Source organism: Poecilia formosa, unplaced genomic scaffold (assembly GCF_000485575.1).
Source record: "Poecilia formosa unplaced genomic scaffold, Poecilia_formosa-5.1.2 Scaffold61, whole genome shotgun sequence".
NCBI classification, from domain to species: domain Eukaryota; kingdom Metazoa; phylum Chordata; class Actinopteri; order Cyprinodontiformes; family Poeciliidae; genus Poecilia; species Poecilia formosa.
Genome location: NW_006800000.1, coordinates 2,056,283 through 2,080,806, shown reverse-complemented (window position 1 = coordinate 2,080,806; position 24,524 = coordinate 2,056,283). Strand labels below are relative to the sequence as shown.

The following is a 24,524-nucleotide window of genomic DNA, read 5'->3' as shown; positions in this document are numbered from 1 at the left end:
TCTTCAGCTACCCAGGGCTACTGGTTGTACCTCAGGCCGTGCAAGACAGCAGTTTACACAAAGTAGCACGATGTTACAGGCACAACCGTCTGCCTGTTGTGTGCTGGAAACATCCGCGGACCAAAGCTGTGCTCATGCGCTCAGGAGGCTTCCATGGCAAGAGTGTGGTGGGGCTGTTCAAGTCACAGAACACTTCCTCAGCATGTGGGTTTGCTTTCTAAGAGGCACAGAAAATTCTAGAAACTTGAGCTTTTTGGCAATAAATCTGCTAGATTGCTGCCTTGGATTACGACTTGCAAAAATTATGCCAAAAACGTGACCATGGTTGGAAAAGAAAACACAAGTTTTATGATTAATGTGGTTATCTTTTCTGTTTTCGTCTTCAGCACCAGCCTCCTCGTCAGATTCATCCAGTAGCCTTGAACAGGAGAAGTACCTTCAAGCCATTCTTGACTCCATCCCAACCATCTTCAAAATTAACGGCACCAACACCCTGTCCAATCGCTCCCTCATTGGCCTTTCACCAGGTAAAATAGTATTTGAACCACTGGTTTGTTAAACTCTTTGTAGCAAAGCCCATTGTAGACTTTGTCAGGTTGTTGTTTTTTTTTGACTTGGTGTCAAAAAAAGAGAAAACTAAATATATTAGTATCCACTCGCACTTCATGATCAGATTTAAATATGTGACACATTTTTGATCATCAGGTAAAGTTTTATTCAGGAAATTTCTTTGTTACCAACCTCAACCTCAAAATCCAGTATGACTGCCCTGCATATGGATGTTGGTTATAGCTGCTGTAAATAAGTGTTGTTTGGACTTTTTACCATTTTTATTAGGTCAGACCTTTCCACGTAGTGCTATACCAACTTCTTTACTGGACATGTGGCTGTAATGTTTGAAAGCACAATGCTGAGAAATGCATTGCTAGCGGCTTGTATCGCTAACAATAGGCTGGACACTGAGAATATCAATTAGCAAATTCCTCTAGCTTTTTGAACCTCGATCAAGAAGCTTGGTTTTGTTTGCTTAGGTCCAAGGTCTGACTTATATAGCATGAATATTCACCAGGAGCTGTTTCCAGTTCTCTGTGGCATTTTTCAGTTTATAGAGATAGTTCTTCAAATTTTCTCTTCTGAATTTTTCTTTTGAGAAGTTTCAGAGTTTCTAATAGTTGCTCCAAATGCCATGTATGACTACAACTACATAAGTACCACCAGGATAGTTACAATATAGTGTGAAAAACATTTATTTAGACGATATATGTTTCCGTTTTTATTCTGTAATCGTCGTCTAATTCTTCACATACAAACTTAAACTAAATTACACCGTACGCTGATGATAATCAGATGTCTTTGTGCCTTGCTGTACATAACATTATCTGCTTTTAATGACAAACTGCTGACAATGTTTGGCCTCTGTTTATCTTGTAGATTTACTGCACTGTAAAAAATCTACTTTGTCTGCATGTTGACGAACTCCTGCAGTCTGATGTTATTATGGCTTTTATAATCCAGCTAGAGCAGTAAAGATGGACTTTCATATAGAGCCGTACCAGTTGGCCTGCTTTGCACAGGAGCTGAAAACCAGAGCATGAAAATGGCAGAAGGCCAATAATGTTATCAGTTAACAGTAATGGCTCCTAGTCGAAGCGGGGGGCATGAGAAAGGGCTGCTTAAAGCAAACAGAACAAAAGTCTTTGTTGCCTTTGCTGCCAGTCGGACTGCTCACACACCTTAAGGTTTCCCAACTGAGACGCACTCTGACCCGAACTTGTTTCCATGTCTCTTTAGAAATTAACCCATAGAAGTGAAGCTGGGGCAGATTTATTAAATGTAGGCTGCTCTTGGAAGTGAGTGAGGATTTGAAGATTGTTGGTCAATGATATCGACACACACACCAAAATTACAATAAGTTATTATCATCTTATCACAATTTGACGCATGTTCGTTCTTGGTTTGCCAGGTTCAAAAAAAAAAAAAAAAAAAGAAAAAAGTTTACTGTTATAAAACCAAACAAGATTCTGAACTGAAAGATTAAGACAAGTTTTAATTTTAACTGAACTAAAAAATAATCAGTAAATATCAACAGGCTAAGCTGCCTTCTCTACTGCCTGCTGCCCCTACCTGACCTGATTTAGCTTCAAGGGGAAGCATTAGGGCTCTCGTGGGAAAAAAAACTAAGCTTGTTTTCTGAAGGGACAAGAGGCCACATAGAGTTCATTTCTTCCGATAAAAAAGAAAGTGCACAGCAGCATTTGAAGTTATTTCTGTTTTGTTTTCTTTGTTCTCAGGTAATTGCTTTCTCCCTTTTTGAGTGTGGTCAGCAGTTATCTTTAATGACTTATCTTTATATATATATGTCTGTGTGCGAATGTCCAGTAAAAGAGACGGAGAAAGAAAAGGAGACTGTTTGTATTTAAGGGATTTAAAAGGAAATTGGTACAATAAAAGGTTATGTCAGAATCACCAGACTGTCTAAGGTCTTTCCTTGGTTCATTCATCTCGGACTTCTCCCAGCCCTGCCTGAATCCTGCTAACCCAGACAGTTTCTGCACATTTAGCTCAAATAACTCTTGTTTTTGGATCAGAAAGGATTTTCAGAAGGGTAAAAAAACAAACAAGCAGATTTTGCTGTGGCACTATGAGCTTATGTAGACATACTGAGTATGCAGTTTTCATCTAATTCTCATTCTGAAACTCTATACATGTAGCGTGCGACTTGTGTTTACATCCTGTTTGCTGTGTCACTCTTTCGCCTTCAGGCAGTGAAAGAAGAACGTCGCGGTTATCAAAGATGGCTCCCGTCCACTTGGACATCCCATTCTCAAACAGCTTCACCAGAGGAGGTGCGTGTTTCACGTTGCTTTTCAAATATTCAGTGTTGTGTGTGTGTGTGTGTGGTTCTGCTGCCGGGTGAAACATGAAACACAAGTGTCACGTCAACACCACGTCTATGAGATCAGTGTAAATTCAATAGCTCCATAAATTTAAATTCTTCATTTGTGAAAATTAAGCTTCTTTGTGTGGTGAGAAAATTCTAGAAATATTTATATTTCATTGGGGTGAAATTCATAAATGGCATCTGTTTTTTTTTTTTTTGTTTTTTTTTGCTTGTAGTTTTCTGGGACTCATTAGCATTGCTGTAATGCTATCTACCAGATGAAGACATAATGTACCGTTAAGCTGTTATATTATTGTGACTGCTTGTGTTGGAATGTGAACTCTTGGAAAGAAACCTCAGTACAGTGTTTTTGTCTCAAAGTCAGCATTAATTACCTATTACTCACCAATTCAGTATAAAGGTCAAAGGCAAAAGTATTGTTCAGATTGACTCAGCGGATTTTGAGCTCACTAGTGGAAGCATGACACATCACCTCCTCAATTTTTTGTACAGGTCTTATGAGTAAAGGCGAGTGCTTTACTCCCAGTTTTTTGAGTTACGAGAACCGCATGCAAGAAAAAACCTTGGGAAAATATTTGGTAATCTAGAGATATAATTAGGTTTTTCAGTTTTAGGATTGTTTTCTTTGCTTGGTTGCAAAATTAGATGTATTTTGTCATGCTATCTTTATGAAAATGTCTGAAATTGTTTGCTAAACCATTTTTACTCGCAGCAGCAAAACTGGGAGAGGGGCATGATGACACCTAAAAAAGTTATTAGAAGAGTTTTCACTTGCTTAATTACATGTCTAGTTAACAGGCGCCTCCCTGTGGTCTGCACAGTGTAAGGTGTAATAACCCTAAACACTGCCAGTGGCTGAATTTATATTTGATTAGTGACTTATGATTCAATAAAAAAAAAAAATGGCAACTTTGTTTTTTGAGTCTGGGCTGTATTTGATCTAGCTGTGCAAAAACTCAACTATTTAGACATTTTCTTAAAGACTCTTAAAGCATTGTTTGTGTTTTTTTTATATATATATATATATCTACATTTTACTCTAGATGTTTGTATACGCTGTATAAAAAGATTCGTAGATGTTTTTAACCTGAGATTTTCTGTGGGACCAAAACTATGACTGTCATTTTTTCATGTAAATTAGATTTTTGAAATCTGATTTTAAAGAAAGTTTAAAACATGTAATCATGTTGTCATTTATAGCGGGTCGAAGTGATTTTGGTAATCTCGCCTGACCTCAGACAAAACATTTAACTTTAATTAACATCAAACGGTGCAAGAAAGATGGTTGTGTCTTTTTATACAGTGTATGTAGAAGATCTTTTGATGTTTTTTTTTTTTTTGTTTTTTTTATTTGTTCTTTTTTTTCTTCCTTTTTCGTTTTTTTAGCCAAAAGTGATTTTGGCCAACAAAATTCAATACTTCTTTTTTGCTAAAAGATGATTCACTTTTGGCAAAAAAGTTGTGACGATATTAAAAAATGCTTTTTATGCAGAAAGGGCTTCAATGGTGATTGGTTATGTGATTAGCTGTGTCTGGGACACCAGGAGGCGGGCGCTCGCCTGGGGTGCCATCATGCACTGCTCTTAGGAAACAACACGTCACATCTTCTCTGCACAAAATAAACCTAAATCTGGTCTTTTTTTTTTTTTTTTTTTTTTAGTCTCCTCCAATCATAACATTGGAAAATTCATTCATGCATGTTGCTGTATGACAATCATTTCCCCAGTCATTAAAACAAAGTAAATTTTAAATTGTTGCTACATATAGCCCAGTCTACTGTTTGTTTGTTTGCATGTGTGTGTGAGGTTGTAGGTTTGGTTGGTATGGTGACGTTAATTTGCCCCGTCCTCTCTCCTGTACCCAACAACCTCCCAGTGCTTGAGTACAGAGACAAACTATTCGCTCACTCAAACCAAAAACCTGCCACTAAGGAAAGAATCCACAATCAAGGTATAGTGAAACTGTTGCTTCCCCTCCTTTCTAACACATCTGTAGAGCCTCAGCCTCTCTGCTCCCTCTAATCAACACAAACGCTCACTAACCAGGTCAAATAACATGGCTCATTCTGCTGCACAGCTCTTGCTTAGACCTTTGGGTAACATCCTGCTAATCATGGCTGACTTTGCGGCTGCTCCTCTGGGAGCTGTGGTTTTTCACAAGCAACAGTGGCTGCTTTCATGTGGTCTTTTTCTGTTGTTCATGTCTTGGCTCAGCATTGCTGTGGTCAGCTACGAGCCGGGTCCAAAACGACAAGGAGAGGAAGCCATTTGTCATAAAACAAGACTCAAACGTAATGAAAATCCTGCAGCTCAGAGAAGACACGTCAACTTAGCAAGCAAGAAAGGTGCATGCCAGGGAATAGAAATCCTGCAGATATATTTGCTGTATGTGTGACGCCAGTGTTTTTCTGTTTATAACTGAGCTCACATCGGCATCTTAACCCTGTCATCAGGGCTGGCTTCAAATGTAAACAGTTAGCTGATTGTAGCTATGAAAAGTTTTACAGAGAGCTTATAAAACTCGATATGTTTCAAAATAAACTTCAGCATATTTTGAAGGGATTTTAGTTTAAACGATTAAAAGCTCCTATAAAACGTGTCTGCTTTAAAGCGTTTGGAAAAATGAATGAAATTCAAAGGGACTGAAAGTGATTTTTGTGGAAAAAAAAAAATCACTTCTCTCAATGGTGATTTACGATGTTTGGACATTATGGCATGCTGGCTATTGTAGAAATTGGTTCGTAGACTTGTTGACTCGCTAAGAATTCCAGCAACTTCTGCTTCTAATATCTCAGATCCGCACAGGCAACTGCTTTGCTGGCAGACACTGAACATTAAGGTGTTTATATAATCCAAATTGAACGGCTGTGCATGTGAATGCAGTCTGCATGTCGTACGTTATTCATTATTCAGTCGTAGTGTATTTGACAGCATGTGTACATTAGTGTCATTCAGACAAGCCGGCTCCTGCATGTGTGCGAATGTATGTGACTTTTTTTTTTTTTTTTGCAGGCATGTGGGCCAGTCTGCGTTCAAGCGGCAGACTCTCTCAGCACCCGTCACAGGGCGACGTGGGCGCCAGACTGGCAGGGAAGAATCTGGCGCCCCCTGCAGGAAGCAACAGTCTGCAGGCTCAACTCCGAAAGCATCGAGCCGCCTTTTACATCTTCGGAGAAAAGTCACATCTCAGGGTGAGAAAGAGAAAACCAGAAGCTTTGATAAGTTTTATTTCTCACAAATATTTGTAGCTCATTCATGCTGTTTTGACCTAATTTCTCCTTTTATATGACCCGTGAACACAGGTTCAAATATTTCTTTTAGCTGTTTAGGTCGTGGTGGTCACATTGTTGTCGTGATCTATAGAAATCATATTCCTTCCCTGCGATTTGACATGTATGTTTCTGTTAATGTTTGCCTGAAAACTATGGCAGAGTGTTTAAGTAGCGCAGCATCCAGAACATTTAAAGATGATCTATTGTGCTTCCTTAAACAGTTAGTACAGGTCTATGGGCAAGTGAAAATGGCTGCAAACACATGCGCAATTGTACAACTAAACATATTTGAAAAGCAGAAGTGGAGCCTCCACCATAACCAACAAGAATGCATCAAGTGGTTTCTGGATAGTAAGTCAACAACCAAACACTTCTCTTTTCCAGCAGCCATTGTACAGCACATACAGTGGTAAAACCAGCTGGCCAAACATGCTGGAGCTCAGCTTGGGTTGCCAGGCAATGGGCTGGGCTCAACTAGGGTTGCTAAGTAACAGTGTAGTGCCTGTCAACTGTGACTTAATAATTGGGAGGTCTTTTTTCTAAGCGCTTGGGTTGTTTTTAGAAGCAGTTTAAAGTATAAAACAGTGCAAAATGTGAATTTTGCAAAGTTGCATAATGTTCACCTACCATAGTTTACAGTTATGGTAAGTATTGGGAAATTACACCCATCAGCTATATAATACTGTACTGGAGTTCAGGTGCTTGTTAACTCAAACTACCAGCAAATGACAAATTCAGATAATGAAACTTAGGTTTCCTTAATACCACAATGACAAATCCATAGCATTTAAATTTATCTTGTTCTTGCCTTTGATTGTGAACACAACACAGGGACTCAGACTGGACTCCTCCCTGAACTGTGAACTGGTGCCGGTGGAGTTTGCAGACGCCCGTCAGGTGAAAGCTGCATTTAAGAAGCTGCTGAGGGCCTGCGCCCCCAGCGCCCCCTTTTCCGACTCGGAGGACTCCTTCCTCAAAGCCCTGGAGGAATCTGAGTGGATGCTGCAGGTGACTGACAGCCAACACATCTTCAACACAGATATTCACTTGAAGTCCGGCTGAAAGTTATGTGGGAAGGAAAGGGTCATCCTGTATAGCAGATTCACATCATGGATAAATTATGTGAATAAATCCACTCTGAAGCCATTTTCCCAAAGGAAACACATTCTTAAAGCAGGGCTGAGAGCATGCTAGTTATCTGATTGGCCCCCTGCAGCCTTGCACTTGGCACACAACACAATCTGTGGGAAACTAGCAGCGCTGAATGAGTCCTTTTCCCCCAGACCGAACACGGCAGCATGTCCATGGTGGATAAATGTGTCTATATTTGCTCACATGCACATATGTCAATGTCTCACAGCTTCACAAGATCCTGCAGCTGGCCCTGTCTCTGGTGGAGCTTCTGGACAGCGGCTCGTCCATCCTGCTCAGTCTGGAGGACGGCTGGGACATCACCACACAAGTGAGAGAGCTGCATTAATGCCTTCGTGAGCGACACAAATAAACGCATGCAGATGTGAGGAAGAGAGTGAGATCAGTTGATCCACAAAGACTTTTGGCAGATCTCTGCTGATTAAGATCTCAAGTGAGACACCCAGTTTCCATGTGCTGTCCACATTACAGTGAGGATTTGTGTGATTTGATTAGTGCTGCGAGTGTGTTGTGAAAAAAATTTCTTTGGTTTAAATGCCTCTTTGAATCATTTTGGTTCCTGCTGATTGTTTTACGTGTGGAGAGCTTCCCATAAATCGTTAGCTTGCGCAGCCATGCTGAGGAGTCCTGTCGTGTCACACTTTGTTTCTGAGTAGCTTATAGAGATTGAAAGCAGAAACAAGTACCTTCACACCGCACCTCAGAGGCAGCCATGTGTGATTCATAAATATGCTGTTTCTCCTCTTCCCGCTCATCCTCTGATCGGCTGCGTCTCCGATATCCAGATATGATGATAAACTCTCTATTTCAACCTCGCTTCACTAAATCAGTCATAAATCTAATCTTGGTTTCTGGGCTCATGGTTCTGATTTTGTAGGTATGTAAACATGTCTAAGTGCGGATCTGTTGTCGGTATCTTAGCATTTTTTATTTGTTTTCTGAGCTCATGTTTTCCATGGTGACCTGCGCTCATGCAAGTCTCCTGATGTGTTTATGAGGCTTGTAAGGCCCCAAGCTGCTTCTCTGAGGTTCCCTCATGTGCGGCACGTGTTCGGCCCTGAGCATCTTTCTCCATGGGCCGCCGGCTCCAGCAGGCCAGATCCAGCTCGGCCCCGGCACCAACAAATGGGATCCATATGCTTTGGCTCTCCCTGCCTCACTTCATAGGCACCCAGCAGACGGGATACAGAACTGTCTTTGCTTTTTTTTGTTTTCTGTTTTTTCTTACACACTGTTCATCGCACTTCTTCAGAGGCTTCGTTTAGTTGCCAAAGCTAAAGATACTTTTCACTACTTAGGGCAGGGTCTTCTAGTAAACCTCACAAGGGAAAGCCTAAACTTTGTTTCTTGCTCATTCGACACGCGTCAGGGCTCATTAGCTCAGAGGACGCGGGCAGGGAAGCAGGATAACCACACAGCATGTATGGACAAGTGGTTCTTAATAGTTGTTTAGTAAAAATTGGACAAGTGTGCCTCAGTGGTTTCGAATATAAATATTGTTAAATTAGCTTTTGTTTTTATTTTTTTAAGATGATTGTCAAGCCCATATTTAGTCATCAAGAGCTTCTTTGCTTTAAACTGCATCCTTTTCCAACACACCTGAATCAAACGGCAGAGTCCCCTCCTCAGCGTGTCATTCAGCTTTGCAGACACCTGGTAACAAGCTATTCATTTCGTTGGTGTTGGTAATGGATGCATCTAAGGTTTGCATGATAGTAGCTCTTCAGGACTGGACTTAGGCACCTCTGATCAAGGCTGTGTGACGGCGTTAGGTTTGCTGAGAGCTGCGGGTGCGGCTCAGCAAATTGATACATCACAGGTTCTGCATAAACGTAATAAAACAGCTTTCGGCCTGTTTGATTAGTCCAGCGATGAAGAATGACTTTTGATGGTTATCAGGACTTTGCCTGTCTATGTAAATTACAAAAATACACTAATAACCTTGATATATTTCTGAATAGCAGTGTTGCATAAAGCATACATCATTTACAGATTGTTTTTGAAACGATCTCTGGCAACAGAGAATAAAAATTAATGTGAAAAATTCAGTTACTTCATTGCTATGATATGTTCATTGTGCATTGCCATTTTATTGGGCTGTAACATCAAGAAAAGAGACATGACCACAATACTTTATGTGCTCAGCAAGAGATGTCAAAGTTCCACTCATTTCAATTTAATCATTTAGCGCGACATCAGCGTGAAGGAATGCTCTGATTTTCTTTTAAAATGCTCTCTCAGGATCAGATGTCAGAACTGCATGTTGCATGGTGGTCAGTTCATTGTTTGCATGTGCAGTTTAGGGTTTTAGCAAAAATAGCTGGTAGCTAAAATACTAATTTGAAGTTCGACCAAATTTTCTTTTTCTTGTGTCTTTAGAATTTGCGTACATGCAAAAAAAAAAAAATATATATATATTTCTAAGTTGTATTTTTTTTCCTCCAGGGACTTTCTTTCCCACTACTAGAGAATTTATAAATCAAACAATCAGCAGTGATTTAATAACATTAAACATCTCATGTAAATCTCTGCAAACGCTCTGTCTACGCTGATGAAGATTCACCTAATGAAACATCCTAATGAACCGGCCTTTAAATTAACTGATTTTCCCCACACTTGGTCCCTTGGTCCCTATTCAAACCGGGATCACATCGGCTCAACTTTCTCACATTTACAGTATTGCAACACACTTTTTAAAATATGTCAGCATAAATGGCAGAGTTAACAACTTGATCCTTGTCTTAATTCCTGAATTCTTAAAAGCTAAAAGCGCCAAATCCAACGTGTTGCATGAAATACAGAAGTTGACATCTCTAGCATAAAATTGAGAGCAACTTATCTGTACTTCATTCAGCCTTCCTGTTTTCTGCTTATAGTTAAACTCTCTTTGCTCTCTCCTAAATAGACCCCGTACATGTCCATGGTTCATTTTTATACGTTACCTTGTAGGAAACAGTTTCCTTTAATTGGCTTTTTATAACTCTGTGCTCAGTCTGACTTCATGTTTAACTGGCAGCATTTAAGTTTTTATTTTTTTCAGTATTGTAGTGTGTGTGTCAGCCTGACCTGACAGTAACCAGATGCTTTCACTGATGGGAAAAGAAATAAGATTCTTAAATTTCCCACTAACCTTTCCTGAGTCGGGGTCGATTTGACTTTGCATTTCTAATGAGAACCTGAAACCGTATTATGCAGGTGTGAAAGTATTTACCTTGAAAATGGTCGATCTGATGAATGCTCTGATCTTTGTTATTTTTTGTATCTGTTGTTTCTCTTCTCAGGTTGTCTCGTTGATCCAGCTGCTGAGCGATCCCTTCTATCGAACCCTGGAGGGTTTCCAGGTGCTCCTGGAGAAAGAGTGGCTCTCCTTCGGCCACAAATTCAGCCAGCGGAGCAATCTGAGTCCCAGCAGCCAGGGCAGCGGCTTCACTCCCATCTTCCTGCAGTTCCTGGACTGCGTGCACCAGGTGAGCTTCGCTCCTCTCCACCGCAGAGCCGCCGAACCTTCCAGCATCTCCTCCTCGGCTACGTGCCTCTCCTCAGCTTTCCCTCCGTGGCTCTTAACTTCATTCATGACTTGCTTGTGAGCTCAAAAGATTCCTCAAAACTAAGTAGACAAGTTGAGCTTTTCAGCTGTCATTAATTAGATGTTTGTGTAACTAGGCACCTCTCAGAGCTGCATGTGTTACAGTTTATTGCACCTAAGCGTGTGCAGAGAGGCTGCTACCCAGATGCTCCGTAACCTCGGTGATCAGAGATGAACTGTCTGTTCTCGCGTGTTTCAGTGTTCGCTTTTTGTTTAAAGCCGCATGTGGAAGATTGCAGTTTTGGGGATTGAAGAAAGGAAGAGGGGAGAACTTCAGGCATTGTGGGGGCGGGTGGGAGGGAGGGAGGGAGGAGGAGGGAGAGGCGCAGATTTAAGAATGAATCCCCCACAGCTGAGGACCAGAAAACTCTGTCCTCTCAGAAATGCAAAATTAGAAGAATGCTGTGGGTTTTTTTTTGTGTGTGTGTGTCTCCTGAGGTCTCACAGACCCACTCCCATACACTTACATCAACGCATAGTTTCTGCATTTGTCTTTTGAAAGTGTAGGCTTGGCAAACGAGACGGGTTGGCGGCGTTTCTGGGGTCTGGAGAGTTATAAACAGGGGAAGGGAGAAGAGATTCGGACAAGAGCTGAAAATAGAAGTGCCTCATCTCCAAAACAGCTGTTGTTTTTGCCAGCAGACCCAGGTGGCCTCAAATATTCAGCGCTCTTGTCGGCCACCTCACCCTTCTGGATGGGAACAATAGAGCCACAGTCCAGTCTGGACTGTGTCTGCGGGTGGTGATATTACTGACCTCTGAGGGGGACAGGAGACGCTCCTTCCTGTTTCTCATTTGCACGCTGGAGAGATGTGAAGCCGATGCACAAAGAGGCATCTCAGCTGTCCCACACATGGAGACACGCACAAGGACTTTCCCTCCCGGCCTCTAGCTGTCTTAATCTCTTCTTCTTCTTCTTCTCTTTTTTTTTTTTCAATGTCCTTGCAGATTCTGGACCAACATCCTATGGAGTTTGAGTTTAATCAGTATTATCTAAAGTTCTTGGCCTATCACCACAACTCCAACCGCTTCAAGAACTTCCTGTTGGACTCAGACTATGAGCGCTTGGAGCACGGTCAGTGTCATTAAAGTTTAAACCAGGGAAATGGGAAAATAATTTATTATACTGAACTTTGTCACCCAGAAACTGAGTTGAAAACATGAAAACAGTCTTGGACAGCCACAGGTGTCAACGTTACTGTCACAGCTTCGCAAAAGTATTCACACCCAATTAACATTTTCCTTTTTTTTTTTTTTTTTTTTTTTGTCATGTTAAACCCTGAAACTTGAATGTATTTTATTGGGGTTTTATGTGATAGATCAACACAAATCAGTTTATCAATACACAGTGGAAGGATAGCAATAAATAGATACAGCGATATGTTATCAGTGATAATCTTAAGAGGTATTTTAGAGAACATTAGTGAATAAGCAAGGGAGGCACGGGAGAAAGGTCGGGGAGAAAGTTGTGGAAAAGCTGAATTAAGTTTTAAAACGATAGCACTGGTCATTGTTTTCCTTTGGAAGGATGTGCCTTGGTAGGATGAGACCACTGTATATTGTTTTGGTTGACATGCAAAGTGCTAAGTGGAGCAGAAATCTAAAACAGCACATCGGCCTTAAACCAGGGGGCTGCAACATTTTACAGCCTAAAGAGTCATTTCTGCTCTCAGGCCAGCCGAATAAAACTTTAGCGCTGCAAATGTCACAGGGCTTTTTGGAAAGGTCAGCTCATAAAATTGTAAATAAATATCTACTCTCGGAATTGCGTGGTCATTTTTAAAGAACCACAATTTTATTCCTATTTTTTATGGCTTCGTATAAAGATAAGCATCAAATTTAGCAACAAAAAGAGGTTGGATCACTTTTCTGTGGGATGGAAAATGAAAAGAAAAACCAAAAGCATTTCGATTCCTCATAATTTCCAACAAACAGATCTACAAACATATTACATAGTTTTGGAATGAAACGCATTCCTTCATTTCAACACGAGGGTAATGTTTGAAACCCTGTAAAATACACCGAAGTTTGAGTTTGTAATTTGAAAAAATTCAAAGTGTAGAAATATTTTGATTAGGTTGATTAGATGCACTGAATTTCAATGCACTATCAACTTTTTATCAGTGCATTCTATAAACTTTAATAGGTTGTTTTCGTGTGTTTTTGTGGTATCACTGCTGGTTCTTTTGTTTATTTACTTGGTCGTAATAACTCCCACTTCAAAGGGCATTCCCATTTCTACAAACCCGCACACTGATTGCTTTCCTCCAACTTTTATGGCGACCTGTTTGTTGTTTTGCGTCAGCTGAAACGATCTCCTGCAGACTCACGGGTTGGGGAATTCATCTGCTCCACCTGCTTCTGCTTTAAACAGGGTTGCTGTTTGAGGACAAAGTGGACAAACAGGGCCGCAGAGGCATCTGCATCTGGGACTGTATCAACAGGATGCACCGGAGGAGTCCCATCTTCTTCAACTACCTGTACAGCCCCTCGGAGAGCGAAGTGAGTCTTTCTGCTTCCCGTCGCTGCAGAAACCAGCGATGGTAAAATAAATGGGGAAACATTACAGCTTCAGCAACAGTGAAACGAACCACGTGTGTCTAATTTAATTGACAGCATTAAGTTAAGTCAGTTGCAGCTCAGCAAACGCTCAAATTGGAGCTGTTCGAAGTGCAGTTAAACAGCGAATAAAAGCCATTGCCACATTGTAAAATGCTTCGTTATTTTTCCTGTTTTTTCGCGCAATTCAAAACTAAACTTAGCAAAGTTTTAAAATGTTGCTCAGGACTTCTCGGTAAATCCAGCTGCTCGTTATTTTCATATTTACCGGTGTAAACCACGTGACTGCATCTAAATGATTAGAAATATGTAGGTGTCTGACAAAAGCCAGTCCCTGTGTGGGGATTCATTTATCACATACTCATCTTTGCAGCTGTTAAGGATTATTTTATGTTTACCTACAGGTAAACATAAAACTCCTGATGGGACTGTAATCTCGGCTCTGCTAGTTTCATCAAACTTAAAAAGAAACCATAACTTTAAACAAAACTGATTGAGTGTGTCGTCCTTTTGAAGATGAAACATTCTAGATTTTTCCCTCTAATCCCTTTTTACGCCGGTCTTCTTGACAGCTTTCTCTTTATCTTCTTTGACGAACTTTTGGTAACTTGAGTTCAAAGCCTGATTTTTAATGGACCTCAACAGCACAAACAGCTGCTGTGTTGCAGCTGGCCATGAATTACTGACACCAATTGGTTAAGAGTGCTTTAAATCAGCATTTTAATCAGATCCTGGGGATTTGACCACATATTATTTTTGTGTTCGACTCTTGACGTAATTTCCTCTGTTGACCTCTTCCACTGCATCAGTGTCTAAATATCACAGCTTATAAGTCTTGAAATGATTTCTGGAGAAATAGTTGCCCTTTATCAGACAGAACTGAGCTTGAAATGATAGAAAACATTATGTTTTTCATAACTGGGAGGTTGGTGATTGTGATTAGAATGATGATAGAAATAAAGTCTACTTGGTTTACAAACCCCCCAAAAGTAAAGGTTTGGTTTGGATTGTCCAAACGGGAATGTAGTGGGACAGTGCTTGTCCACGTCCTTATTTAATGTCCACTTTGATTCACGGATTAACGGATTTTGGTCATTTTAAAATGCATGGATGCTGGAGGCTTCATGTGTGCTATAATGTGAGTTTGTTCCAGCTCTCCTTGATAATCCAGCTGAGGAAATCCTTCAGATTTTTCTTCACAGATTGTTAGATAAAATTTATCTGGTAAAAATTAAAATAGGTACATAAAAGAACCTTGGAGTGTGATTTAACACCCGTATGCAGATGACTCCCTGCTGAGCTTATGCAGACAGTATCAGGTTGGACTCTATAGAGTAACCTACACTGCTCTTGTTGTGCAGGTGATCCTGAAGCCGTGCGTCAGCATCCCCAGCCTGACTAAGTGGGACTTCTTCACAGAGGAAACTCTGTCGACTGGACCATGCTACGACTGGAGGATGATGGCAGTGAGGTCAGAGAGCACGGAGGAGGCAGACGCCAACGCAAACAGCAAGAGGAGGATCGTGTGGCCGTGTTACAGCAACGTGAGCAGTGCCCAGCCGGACGCCATCACCAAACTTCTCACTGTAAGCGTCTCTTCCCGACGTCTCAGGTTTTAGCTTTTAGGCTGCTTTCCTGACGCTTTGGCAATTTGTTTGGTTCTGCAGGACATCGAGAGGCTGGAGGGAGAGCTGAACCAGGGCCCTGAGAAATGGCAGACGACTCTGGAGAGAGTCCGTCTGAGCATCCTGGAAGATCTCAAGCAGGAAGGAAACGTGCGTCTTTTTAGGAAGAGATGACTCGTCTTATTAGGCAAAACTACGAAGCGATGTAACGTTTTCTAAAACCTGTATGCACGCGTGCGTTTCTCTGCAGCTCCGAAAGCAGTCGCTGTCCCTCTCAGGCCTCATTCCCACGTCCAGCCTGCAGGCCTTCCAGCGCCGCTCCATGCTGCACCTGCCAGACAGCGGCCTGGGCGACGACCACAGCACGGCCACGGCCAACGGGATCAACCGCCGCGCTGCAACGCTTTACAACCAGTTCACCCCCAAGAACGAGGAGAACAGGTGGGTCGTGAACTTCCTGAGCTCCGAGACTAACGAGAAGGAACACATCTGATTCACTGGCCGAGGGGCCGGTCCAGATTTGGAAGATGATTCAGCCCTCCGGTATGCTCCGTGTCATCTTTGTGAGAATTGTCTGTACTTTCGCTTAAAATCTGGGTGTGTGATTTTTACAATTACAGAGAGGTTAAAGTACAGTCTCTTGGCTCAGATGTTGGGATATTTTTTTTCTGGACTGAACAAACAGTCATTAAAATCCACTTTATGTCCGTTTTCTTTTCTTTTTTTCTGATGGTTTTTGCATCTGCGCCTCATTTTTCAAATTCCAAATGACGTTCTGACAGATGACTTTACAAAGATGAAGTGATTCAGAAACCTAACATCATCACTGCTGAAATGCTGTTCCTTATTTCTATTAATGGGGCTCAAAATGACTCAGATTTGTCCCCATTGTGCAAATGAAACAATGGAAAAGTGAAAAGCAGAAAGTTGTTTACTCAGGGTTTGTTGTCCCACTGATGGGACTTGCTCTCGTCCTTCTCCAGGTCTTACGAGGGGATCCTTTACAAACGCGGCGCTCTGCTGAAAGCCTGGAAACCTCGGTGGTTTGTGTTGGACGTCACCAAACACCAGGTGAGGCGGGGCGGCTTCCTCGTGGCGCTGACGCTCCGACCGAACACGGAGCAGCAGGTTAATTCTGATGCCTCCACAGCTCAGATACTACGACACAGGCGAGGACACGAACTGCCGGGGCCACATCGATCTGGCCGACGTGGAGTCTGTGACGCCGGCCGCACCCACCATAGGAGCCCCCAAACACATCAGCGAGAAGGCGTTCTTTGACGTGAGTACACGTCGATGTTTGGAAACGACTCGAAACGTTTTGATTTAACGGTTGGACACTCGGTCTGCTTTTAATCTCATTGATTTGTGATGAAGTGGAAGAATTTTGACGTAGTTTTCGTCCTTCTTATGCGAAGCACGAATACCACTTGTAATGAAACAGCCCACAGCATGATGCAGCCACCTCCATGCCGGATGGTAGCTTCTAGAAGGATCAACTGGACAATAAAAAAATTGTCTCATTATTGCGACAAATGATGATATTGTTGTTTTTGAGACCATTTTCAAGTAATATATTGATAATGGCGTAATAATGCAAATTTGCCTTCTGAACTACTAGTAAACCTTAATTTTGCACAGAACACTCCACACTGGAAGTGGAAAACATTTTAAATGTGCAAAATAAATTGATCACGCGACTAACTGGTTAATTCATTAAGTGCTTATTGTGACAGACTTAAATCTGACAGTAATGTGTCGGATCGTAAACGGTTCCTTGAACTCAAGCGTCGCAGAGCCTAAATGCCAACGTCAATTTATTTACATGGAGCATAAAAACAACAGACATTGACCACGCCAGATAACAACAATAGGAACAAGAAAAAGATATTTAAAAGTAAGGTAAAATACACATTTTCTCCATAAACTGTTGCTGTAAAACAATCTCAAACTCTGATAGAATCAAATGTCAAAGAATAAGAATCGGTTCAGAGCAAATATTCAAGTCTCAAAAGTCTTGGCTGTCCGTGAAGAGATGAGCCATTCCAAAGTTTAGGAGCATAAATTGCAAACGTTCAATCACTTCTGAATTTTAGCTCGGGTCTAGGAACATCTAAGAGGAACTGGTTGGTTGAACTAAGCGCTCCTACTGGAGTATATGTTCAGAAAATCACAGAGATATCATATGATGAGTCTAAGCCTTTTAAATTTTTAAAAGTAAGAAATAAAATCTTAAAAGTCCATCCTCAAACAAAGAGGAAGCCAGATCCGGCTGCTGCATTTTGGATGGTTTGCAGGTGATGAAGAGACAAATTATGAAACCCTTTTCTTAAGGTCTCTGTTTGGGAGATATGACTTCATGTTGTCAATTTGTCTCATCCTAAAATATTTAAGGCTTTGGCTTTTCTGTTCATTAAAAGCAGCAGAAAAGAGCTTTGAATGATTCTGCTCAGCAGGACATCAGCTGAGGAAATACAAGCGAATACTTCACATTTTAGGTTTGACTCATCTAGACTGAAAAGAGGCTTTTTACTCTCAATGCTGCACTAATGTGATCAGAAAGGGCAGACTCTCTACTTCACAGAACTTCACTTCATAGAAAACATTTGAATCGCTTAGTAATCATGTAACTTCATCATCTGCTTGTGTTTATCTTGTTTTGGATCAATGTAATAAAGAAGAATCAGGCCGTGGAAGTGTTTTTCCATGGATAAATGTGTCAATTTTATACATTTTGAACTTTAGCTGAAAACCAACAAGAGAGTCTACAACTTCTGTGCTTCCGATGCGCCCAGCGCTCAGGTGTGGATGGACAAGATCCAGAGCTGCGTATCCGACGCCTGAACGCCAAGCTTTAAATGACATATCGGCCTCGTCAGAGGAGGAGTCGTGTGGCTGAGAGCAGCTCGCTTCGGCAGCCCAAGTGTCTTTAGTTTAAGGGGACCACAGCGAATAAAGTGCCTGACGGTGGAGGATCAACTTCCTGCTTCTCCGCCTGCAGCCGCCCGGCCGCCATCACCCTGCAGGTGGAGCGCTTCGGCCTCAGCTCTCCACTCCCTCTGATCGGGGAGCAAAGCAAACATAAGCTGACGTTTTTAGAGACTGTGCTACCAAGGAAATGTTAAATTTTTTTTTTTAAATATATCATAGCTATATCACTGGCCATTAAAACTGTGGGTTCAATTTTAAATTTAGAGGAATATAGAAAGTAGCTCGTAAAAGATTTTTTATCAGATATTTTACTACAAGTAAAAAGGTTATTGCTGCTTAAAGTATAAACCGCCAAAAACTCAAGATTTTAATGCACAACTTTAAAAAAAAAAAGCAATTTGTTTGCACTTAGCTCTAAAGCAATGCACTCTTTACTAAATATTGACTTTCTAACAGATGCAAACAGCCAGGCTTCAGGCATTATACAGTGTACATGTGATCGTGATGGATTAAATGAAAAGAATTTGCACAGAGGTTTCAAAAGGTGTTTTTTTTATATATATATATATTTAAGTACGTGATGTTTTGCTATTCTGTTGAATGTTTTAACTTCTCACTTAACTTTGACGTCTCATGCAATGTAAATTATTTTTTATTCAATGTCTTACAGTGCAAGTGTCACTTATTTTTCTGTAAATACTTTTATCACATTTTATTTTATGTCCTGTCTTCTCTGAGCAGGATTTACTTTTCTAAATTTAATTCTGACGTGTTTGTTCTTTTTGTGACTTTACTGATGAAACTCCCTGAATGTTCCCTACTTGTGGTGAAATGTTGTGAATGAAAATGACCTTATGTTATTGCTGACATTCTCCAGGCAGTCTCTGTCTCTCCTAAGGGCTTTTTAATCAATCTTTTGTGCAGTTTTCTGATTATCTGCCCTATGTCTTTACAAGAGCAAGCACATGAAGCAATTCAAAGATGTCAGAGGTGGGGTTTTTTTTTCTTACTTCTTCTTTGTACCATGTTTTGTGACGACACTAAGTTTTTGCAAATAAATCGAACATACTTGAGCCTTTTTCAGTATTTAGAGTGCTTCTTCCCTTTAACTGCGAATCAAAGATGCTCCACCAGTCGGTCAAAGCAGGTAATGAAGGTCTCGGAGACGCTTACCAGAGCTTAATGGCGGGCTTACAGAAGATGTGAATCTGATGTCGGCTTCAGGGTTATTAGCGAACAGCCATGTTTTCTCTGCTCACTTTCCACAGCGCATAAGGCTTCCCTTCATTATTGACTGGATAGCCAAACAAGAGATAGAAGTGTTGTTTGGGATCAAATGAAAGTATTTTGGTTTTTGGTCATTCTTGGCGGGCAGCCATGTTGCCCTTTTGTAAAAAAAAAAAAATAAAAAATCTAAGATTAACGGTAGAATTTGGGTCTTGTGTGGGCCTCCTGAGCCTAGAAGATTTGTGATGGGTTTCTACATTTGCCTACAGAATTTTAAGCTTTTGGTTTTGTTTTATTCCATTTTGTAACATTTCTGAAGCAATTTCTAAATTTCTTCAGTTACGCTGACAGCGTAGCGTCCACTCTGGAATTTTGGGGGGTTTCCATGTCTGTGTTCACTGCCAATATTGTAAAAGGTGGTCGGTAAGAAAATAAGTTTGTGTGTAGCACATTTAACTCATGGTAATTGGAAGTGCGTTACAAAAACGACTAGAACATTTCTGAAGAAATTTAAACGGGGGAACCCAGCGTTCTGATGCTAAAAATTAGCATCAATGCTAAGTTTAGCTAAAATAATATTAATAGCATGTGGAGAATCACAAGCATATTGACTAAGATGATCTTACTCCATTCAGTATGTTAAAATTACTGTATAAGCTAAAATTATCCAAAAAGCTAATGTTAGCCTAAATGCTGCGAGGGACATGCGGGGCATTGACTTCCTCCATTCAGTGTGCTAAACATGGCTAATAAGAAAAATTGCTAAAAGCTTATTTTAGAGAGAAGGCTAATAATTCAGGCTTTTTTTATTTTCAGTAAGCTTCATTTTAAAGGGCCACACTAATCCCATGTTGGGTTAAACCAGTCATATCGGTCACATTCTGCTCAGCCCTCCTCTGTCAGTGTTCCACCATCACTGTAGCTCACTGTAACTCCATATGATCTTTGGTTTTTCTGCTTTATTAAGTAGTAATTATTTGCTAAATATGAGCTGTACCTACAGTCCTACATGTAGAAATTGTTTCCTCCCAGAGCGGCTGATGTGACTTAAGTGAGTCATATGATACACAGGAAAACTTCCACTATTTCTAGTTGCCATGTTTTTTCTCTGACCTCTTAGAAACAATTCAAATTTAATAAAGATATTCTCTTTATTAAAGGTAACCAAACACCAAGTTGTTCTTTCTGTTATGAATACAGGTTTCTCCCCTTGCCAGAGGTGGATGTGGTTTGGGGCCTGAGCTCATGGCGTTTGGCGCCTGGTTGGCGGATCAGAGCAGCTCTCCTTCAAGGTTTCACTCGGAGGAGGAAGCTGAGGTCAGAGGGAGATCGGGTGTTTGTTTTGTTTTTTCTGGAGGGATGTGGTGGGTGTTTTGTCCCACAGTACAATCGAACAGCTGCCATGTAGCGGCAGCAGGTGCAAAGCTTCATCAGCCTAACATCTGGGCAGACCTTTTGGCAGTTCCCTCCATTTTTTCGATGCTTCCTTTCGGCACGGAGATCAGGCCCACAAACGGAGGGATGCAGCGGATGTTGTCCTGCAGGATTGCGTGGAATGGCATGATTGGAATTATTTTCTCTTCGAATTGGAATTGGTGGTTTCCCAAGAGTCATTTCATCCAATTTTTGATTCTCCATGGCTGCACTAGCCTGACTGGATCAAACCACACTGATTTAGATTAGCTGTATGAAAGTAGGACAAGATGAAAGAAATTTCTTGGTTACATAACCCATGACGTGAGTTTAGGTGCATTACAGCTCCTGCAACTGATTTCTCCTCTGATGACAAATTACTTATGAAAGCCTCCATCATCCCAAAGGTCAGCAGTGTTTTAGCATGCATATCTGTAATGGTAATCTTGTGTAACTTGGCCGCATTTTTTATTTTTTATTTTTTCCTCAAGGTTCAGTGATTTGCCTGAGTTGGCTGGAAGCGTGCCGCTCTCAAATAAAAGAAGACAAATCAAAAGCAGTCTATAAATTCAGGCCTGCACGTATCTGCTTGTTTTGGATCCAACACTCTTTCAGCGCAGTCACAGCTGTGCAATTGGATAAAACAACTTGAAAAACAAGCTGACTGGCCTTTCCGCGGACCCCCAAAAATACCCCGCTGACACGTAATATTGATTTATTTCATTGGTCCTCTAAGTCCTATTATCCTAGTAACCCTGTGGCTGCAGTGAATGCTAGATGTGTTCTCATTTCCTTTGGGCGTCAGCAATATGGGCGATAGGATTCAAAGATGCTGAGGGTTTGCCTCTGCGGGCACCTGCTCTGACCCTAAAAGCTAATCGCACGTCATTTACTCCCATTGCAGAAATCAGAATGATGTCAGCTTGCCAGCACATGGGGGTCTACTCAATGCACGCTTCGGCCGATGAGCCGTTCATCCGTGCACAAGAAAAGTTCAATTAACCATTCAATTTGCACTAAGGGGGGTTAAAAAATGAAGATTTCCAAAGCAGCTTGACATTTTTTTCCCCCCTCCAAAAGTCCAGCACTGTGAGGAGCCATCTGCAAGACATTTCTTCACACTATCCCATAAAAATTTTCCAGTTTGGACCAGGATGTTTTGGATGGAAACCAGATGAATTGGTCATGGGCATTAGGGCTACTTTTCGTACACATGGGGTAAGGATGAGACAGTTAGAGAAATTCTTAAACCTGGAATGTGGAAGGCTTGTGCAATTTAGCTACGGAGATCAGAGACTCCCGATTCTGAGAATAGTTTTTAAAATAAAACAAACAAAGAAAAAAAAAAGGTTGCCATTTCTCAGATTCTGAGATATAAATACCTCCTCAAGAAGATATGTGAACAGTAAATCTGTTTAGAAAACACACACACAGTAGGATAGTTCTTGAAAAACACTGCAATAAAAACAATTTCAACAAAAACAGGCTTTTTTTTTTGTTCTTGTTGCTCTGTAAATCAAGCAAACGAGAAGAACCAAAAAATCTTTCCATCATGGTGAATCTCAGCAGCATGAGCTCAGACACTTGGGCAATCTGTCTCTGTATCTGATCTTATCTGTGCGCTGCCGGTGTATAGATGCGTGCATGGTGTCAGGTCAGTGGTGTGAATGCAGGTTCTTATCTCGTCTCCTGCTCTGTCAGCTCTGAACTCGACGTGAACTCTGTTTCATTTCTAAGCCGTCTCTCGAAGAAGAAGAAGTTGAAGCAGAAACAGAAGAACAACAGGCTGACGTCGGTGTTGCACTGACTGAAGAAGCTCATTGTGCAGCCTGGCAGACACGAGTCAAAGCCAGTGCCCAGCTCTGACAGCTTCACCCAGGTACAATGCTCCTGTAACCAAAGCGCGACGGCGCGGAGGACAAAACCTGAGACGTGCGTGAGGCGAACAGAGGCCCTTTGTTATCTCAAAGTGGTTTGTTTTGACACCAGCATCTTACTGCTGCACGTCGCGTGCATTAGGGGAAATTAATCTCGCCGTGCGATTACTGGAACAATAAGCCAGATTATGCAGCATCTACCAAACTAACGTGACGCTTTGTCTCGCTGATATCAGTTCCAACATCGGGTGTTATCAGGTTCCCCTCTGAAGATTTTGATCCACCTGAGTGAGTGGAAGTGGTTTTAAGTGAGGTAATGCAGCCTCTCCTTCAGCAGGTTGTGTCAGCTCCTGTATCGGTTTGTCTCATGAGATTAGGGCACATCTTACATCAGCGCCTTTTAGAAATCTGAACCGAGACGATGACAGAAGGTGCTCAAAGCTTTCAGATGTTGATTCATCTTGTTCCAGACTCAAATAGAAGAAGAAGAAGAAGAAGAAGGACATCTTTTAGTCCTCCAGGAGGAAAACACTGAGAGAGATGCCAAATTGTCTGGATGATTTTGAACTAGACCGGAGCATAGGTATTAGAATACGTTTAAAAACACTTGAAAATGTCAAGTTTAATTTGCTGAAACTTACATTTAGTTGAATCTAATGTGCTCATGGATCACTGTGCACTTTGCGTACACTCCAAACATATTTTGCAGGGTTAATAAATACATTTTTTTCTTTTTTTACCTTTCATCAAGTTAGAAACCTTAAACTTTAATATTTTTAAATGTGAGTCAAGACTTGATAGAATCAGTACAGTTAAGGCTGCAAGTTTGTGTTATGTTTCTACCAGCTTTGTATGACTAGATATTAAGATTTTTTCCAATCTTCCTGCACGATAGCTGCAGCCTCAGTCAGATTAGAAGGAGATCATCTGTGAACGACAATATTCAGGGTTTTTGGCTTTAACTGGGCCATTCTAGAACCTGGATATGCGTTGATCTAAGCTATTCCATTGCAGTTCAGGTCATGTATTTAGAGTTCTGCTGGACGGTGAACCACTGGCCCAGTTTTAAGTCCTCTGAAGCACCCAGCAGGTTTTCTTTCAAAGATTGCTTTGTAATGAGCTCAATCCATTTTCTGTCCAGCTTCCCTGCTACCGCTAATGAACAGCATCCCCTCATCATAACACTGCCACCTTTATGTATCACCACATGGATAATATGTTCAGTGTACTGTCTGGGAGGTTTCAGTCACACAGCATTTTCTATGTAGGGCAAAAACAAATACATTTTGGATACCCAATTAGAAGATCTTCCTCCATATTCTCTGTGATGTCAACGCAGCTTGTTGCAAACTTTAACAAAAAAAATACTTTTAATGCTTTTTTATTGCCACATTTTCATAAAACCCAGTTGTCATAGCACTCTTGGCTGCTTCTTTGATGAACATTTCCTTTGCCCAGACTGTCATTTCAAGTGCATGACAATGTCGTTGCTGTTGTGTGATACTCTTTCCACTTTTGGATTAAGCAACACTCTGTGAGATGTTTGGAGTTGGGATGTTGTTTTCTAACCTAGACGTGCTTTAAGTTTTTCCACAACTTTTCCCCTGACCTGTCTGCTGTGTGTCGCAATCTTCATGATTATGTTTGTTCATTAATGTTGTCTAAAATAAAAACAATTTTAAACCGTGACACTTTCACGGGTAACTACACACAAATGGAGTAATTGTCTAACTTCTGAAGGGAATTCTTTCCATTTTCTGTTACCATAGTAAAGGAGACTGCATGAAAAGACAAACCACATTTCTTTCCACTTCACATTTATGCATCTTTTGTTGGTCTGTCACATAAAACCTCATTGAATAACCTGACAAATCCTAGAGAGGTGTGAATACTTTTGCAGGGCATGTGATGCATTTAAGAACAACAGGGGGGGAGGGGGGGGGAACAAGACAAAAGCTACTCAATAAGTATACTAAAATAC

The 24,524-nt window shown here is 41.1% G+C and overlaps 1 protein-coding gene across 5 annotated transcripts in view; it reads left to right on the top strand.

Annotated features, from left to right (window-relative positions):
* The window catches only part of sbf2 (SET binding factor 2), a 98,009-nt gene extending 78,905 nt beyond the window's left edge, over positions 1 to 19,104 (top strand). For 3 of the 5 annotated variants that reach the window (XM_007554102.2, XM_016672471.1, XM_016672472.1), the window contains exons 27-42: positions 8 to 204; positions 387 to 527; positions 2,763 to 2,846; positions 4,778 to 4,852; positions 5,914 to 6,092; positions 7,005 to 7,181; positions 7,534 to 7,635; positions 10,607 to 10,792; positions 11,860 to 11,986; positions 13,286 to 13,413; positions 14,832 to 15,056; positions 15,138 to 15,245; positions 15,346 to 15,536; positions 16,079 to 16,166; positions 16,246 to 16,377; positions 17,841 to 19,104. In XM_007554102.2, coding sequence (XP_007554164.1) covers positions 8 to 204; positions 387 to 527; positions 2,763 to 2,846; positions 4,778 to 4,852; positions 5,914 to 6,092; positions 7,005 to 7,181; positions 7,534 to 7,635; positions 10,607 to 10,792; positions 11,860 to 11,986; positions 13,286 to 13,413; positions 14,832 to 15,056; positions 15,138 to 15,245; positions 15,346 to 15,536; positions 16,079 to 16,166; positions 16,246 to 16,377; positions 17,841 to 17,939 — 2,239 coding nt within the window. In that variant the 3' untranslated portion in view covers positions 17,940 to 19,104. The remainder of the gene's footprint in view (positions 1 to 7; positions 205 to 386; positions 528 to 2,762; positions 2,847 to 4,777; positions 4,853 to 5,913; positions 6,093 to 7,004; positions 7,182 to 7,533; positions 7,636 to 10,606; positions 10,793 to 11,859; positions 11,987 to 13,285; positions 13,414 to 14,831; positions 15,057 to 15,137; positions 15,246 to 15,345; positions 15,537 to 16,078; positions 16,167 to 16,245; positions 16,378 to 17,840) is intronic. The other 2 variants (XM_007554103.2, XM_016672473.1) reach the window with 1 other exon arrangement.
* The last annotated feature ends 5,420 nt before the right edge of the window (positions 19,105 to 24,524 follow it).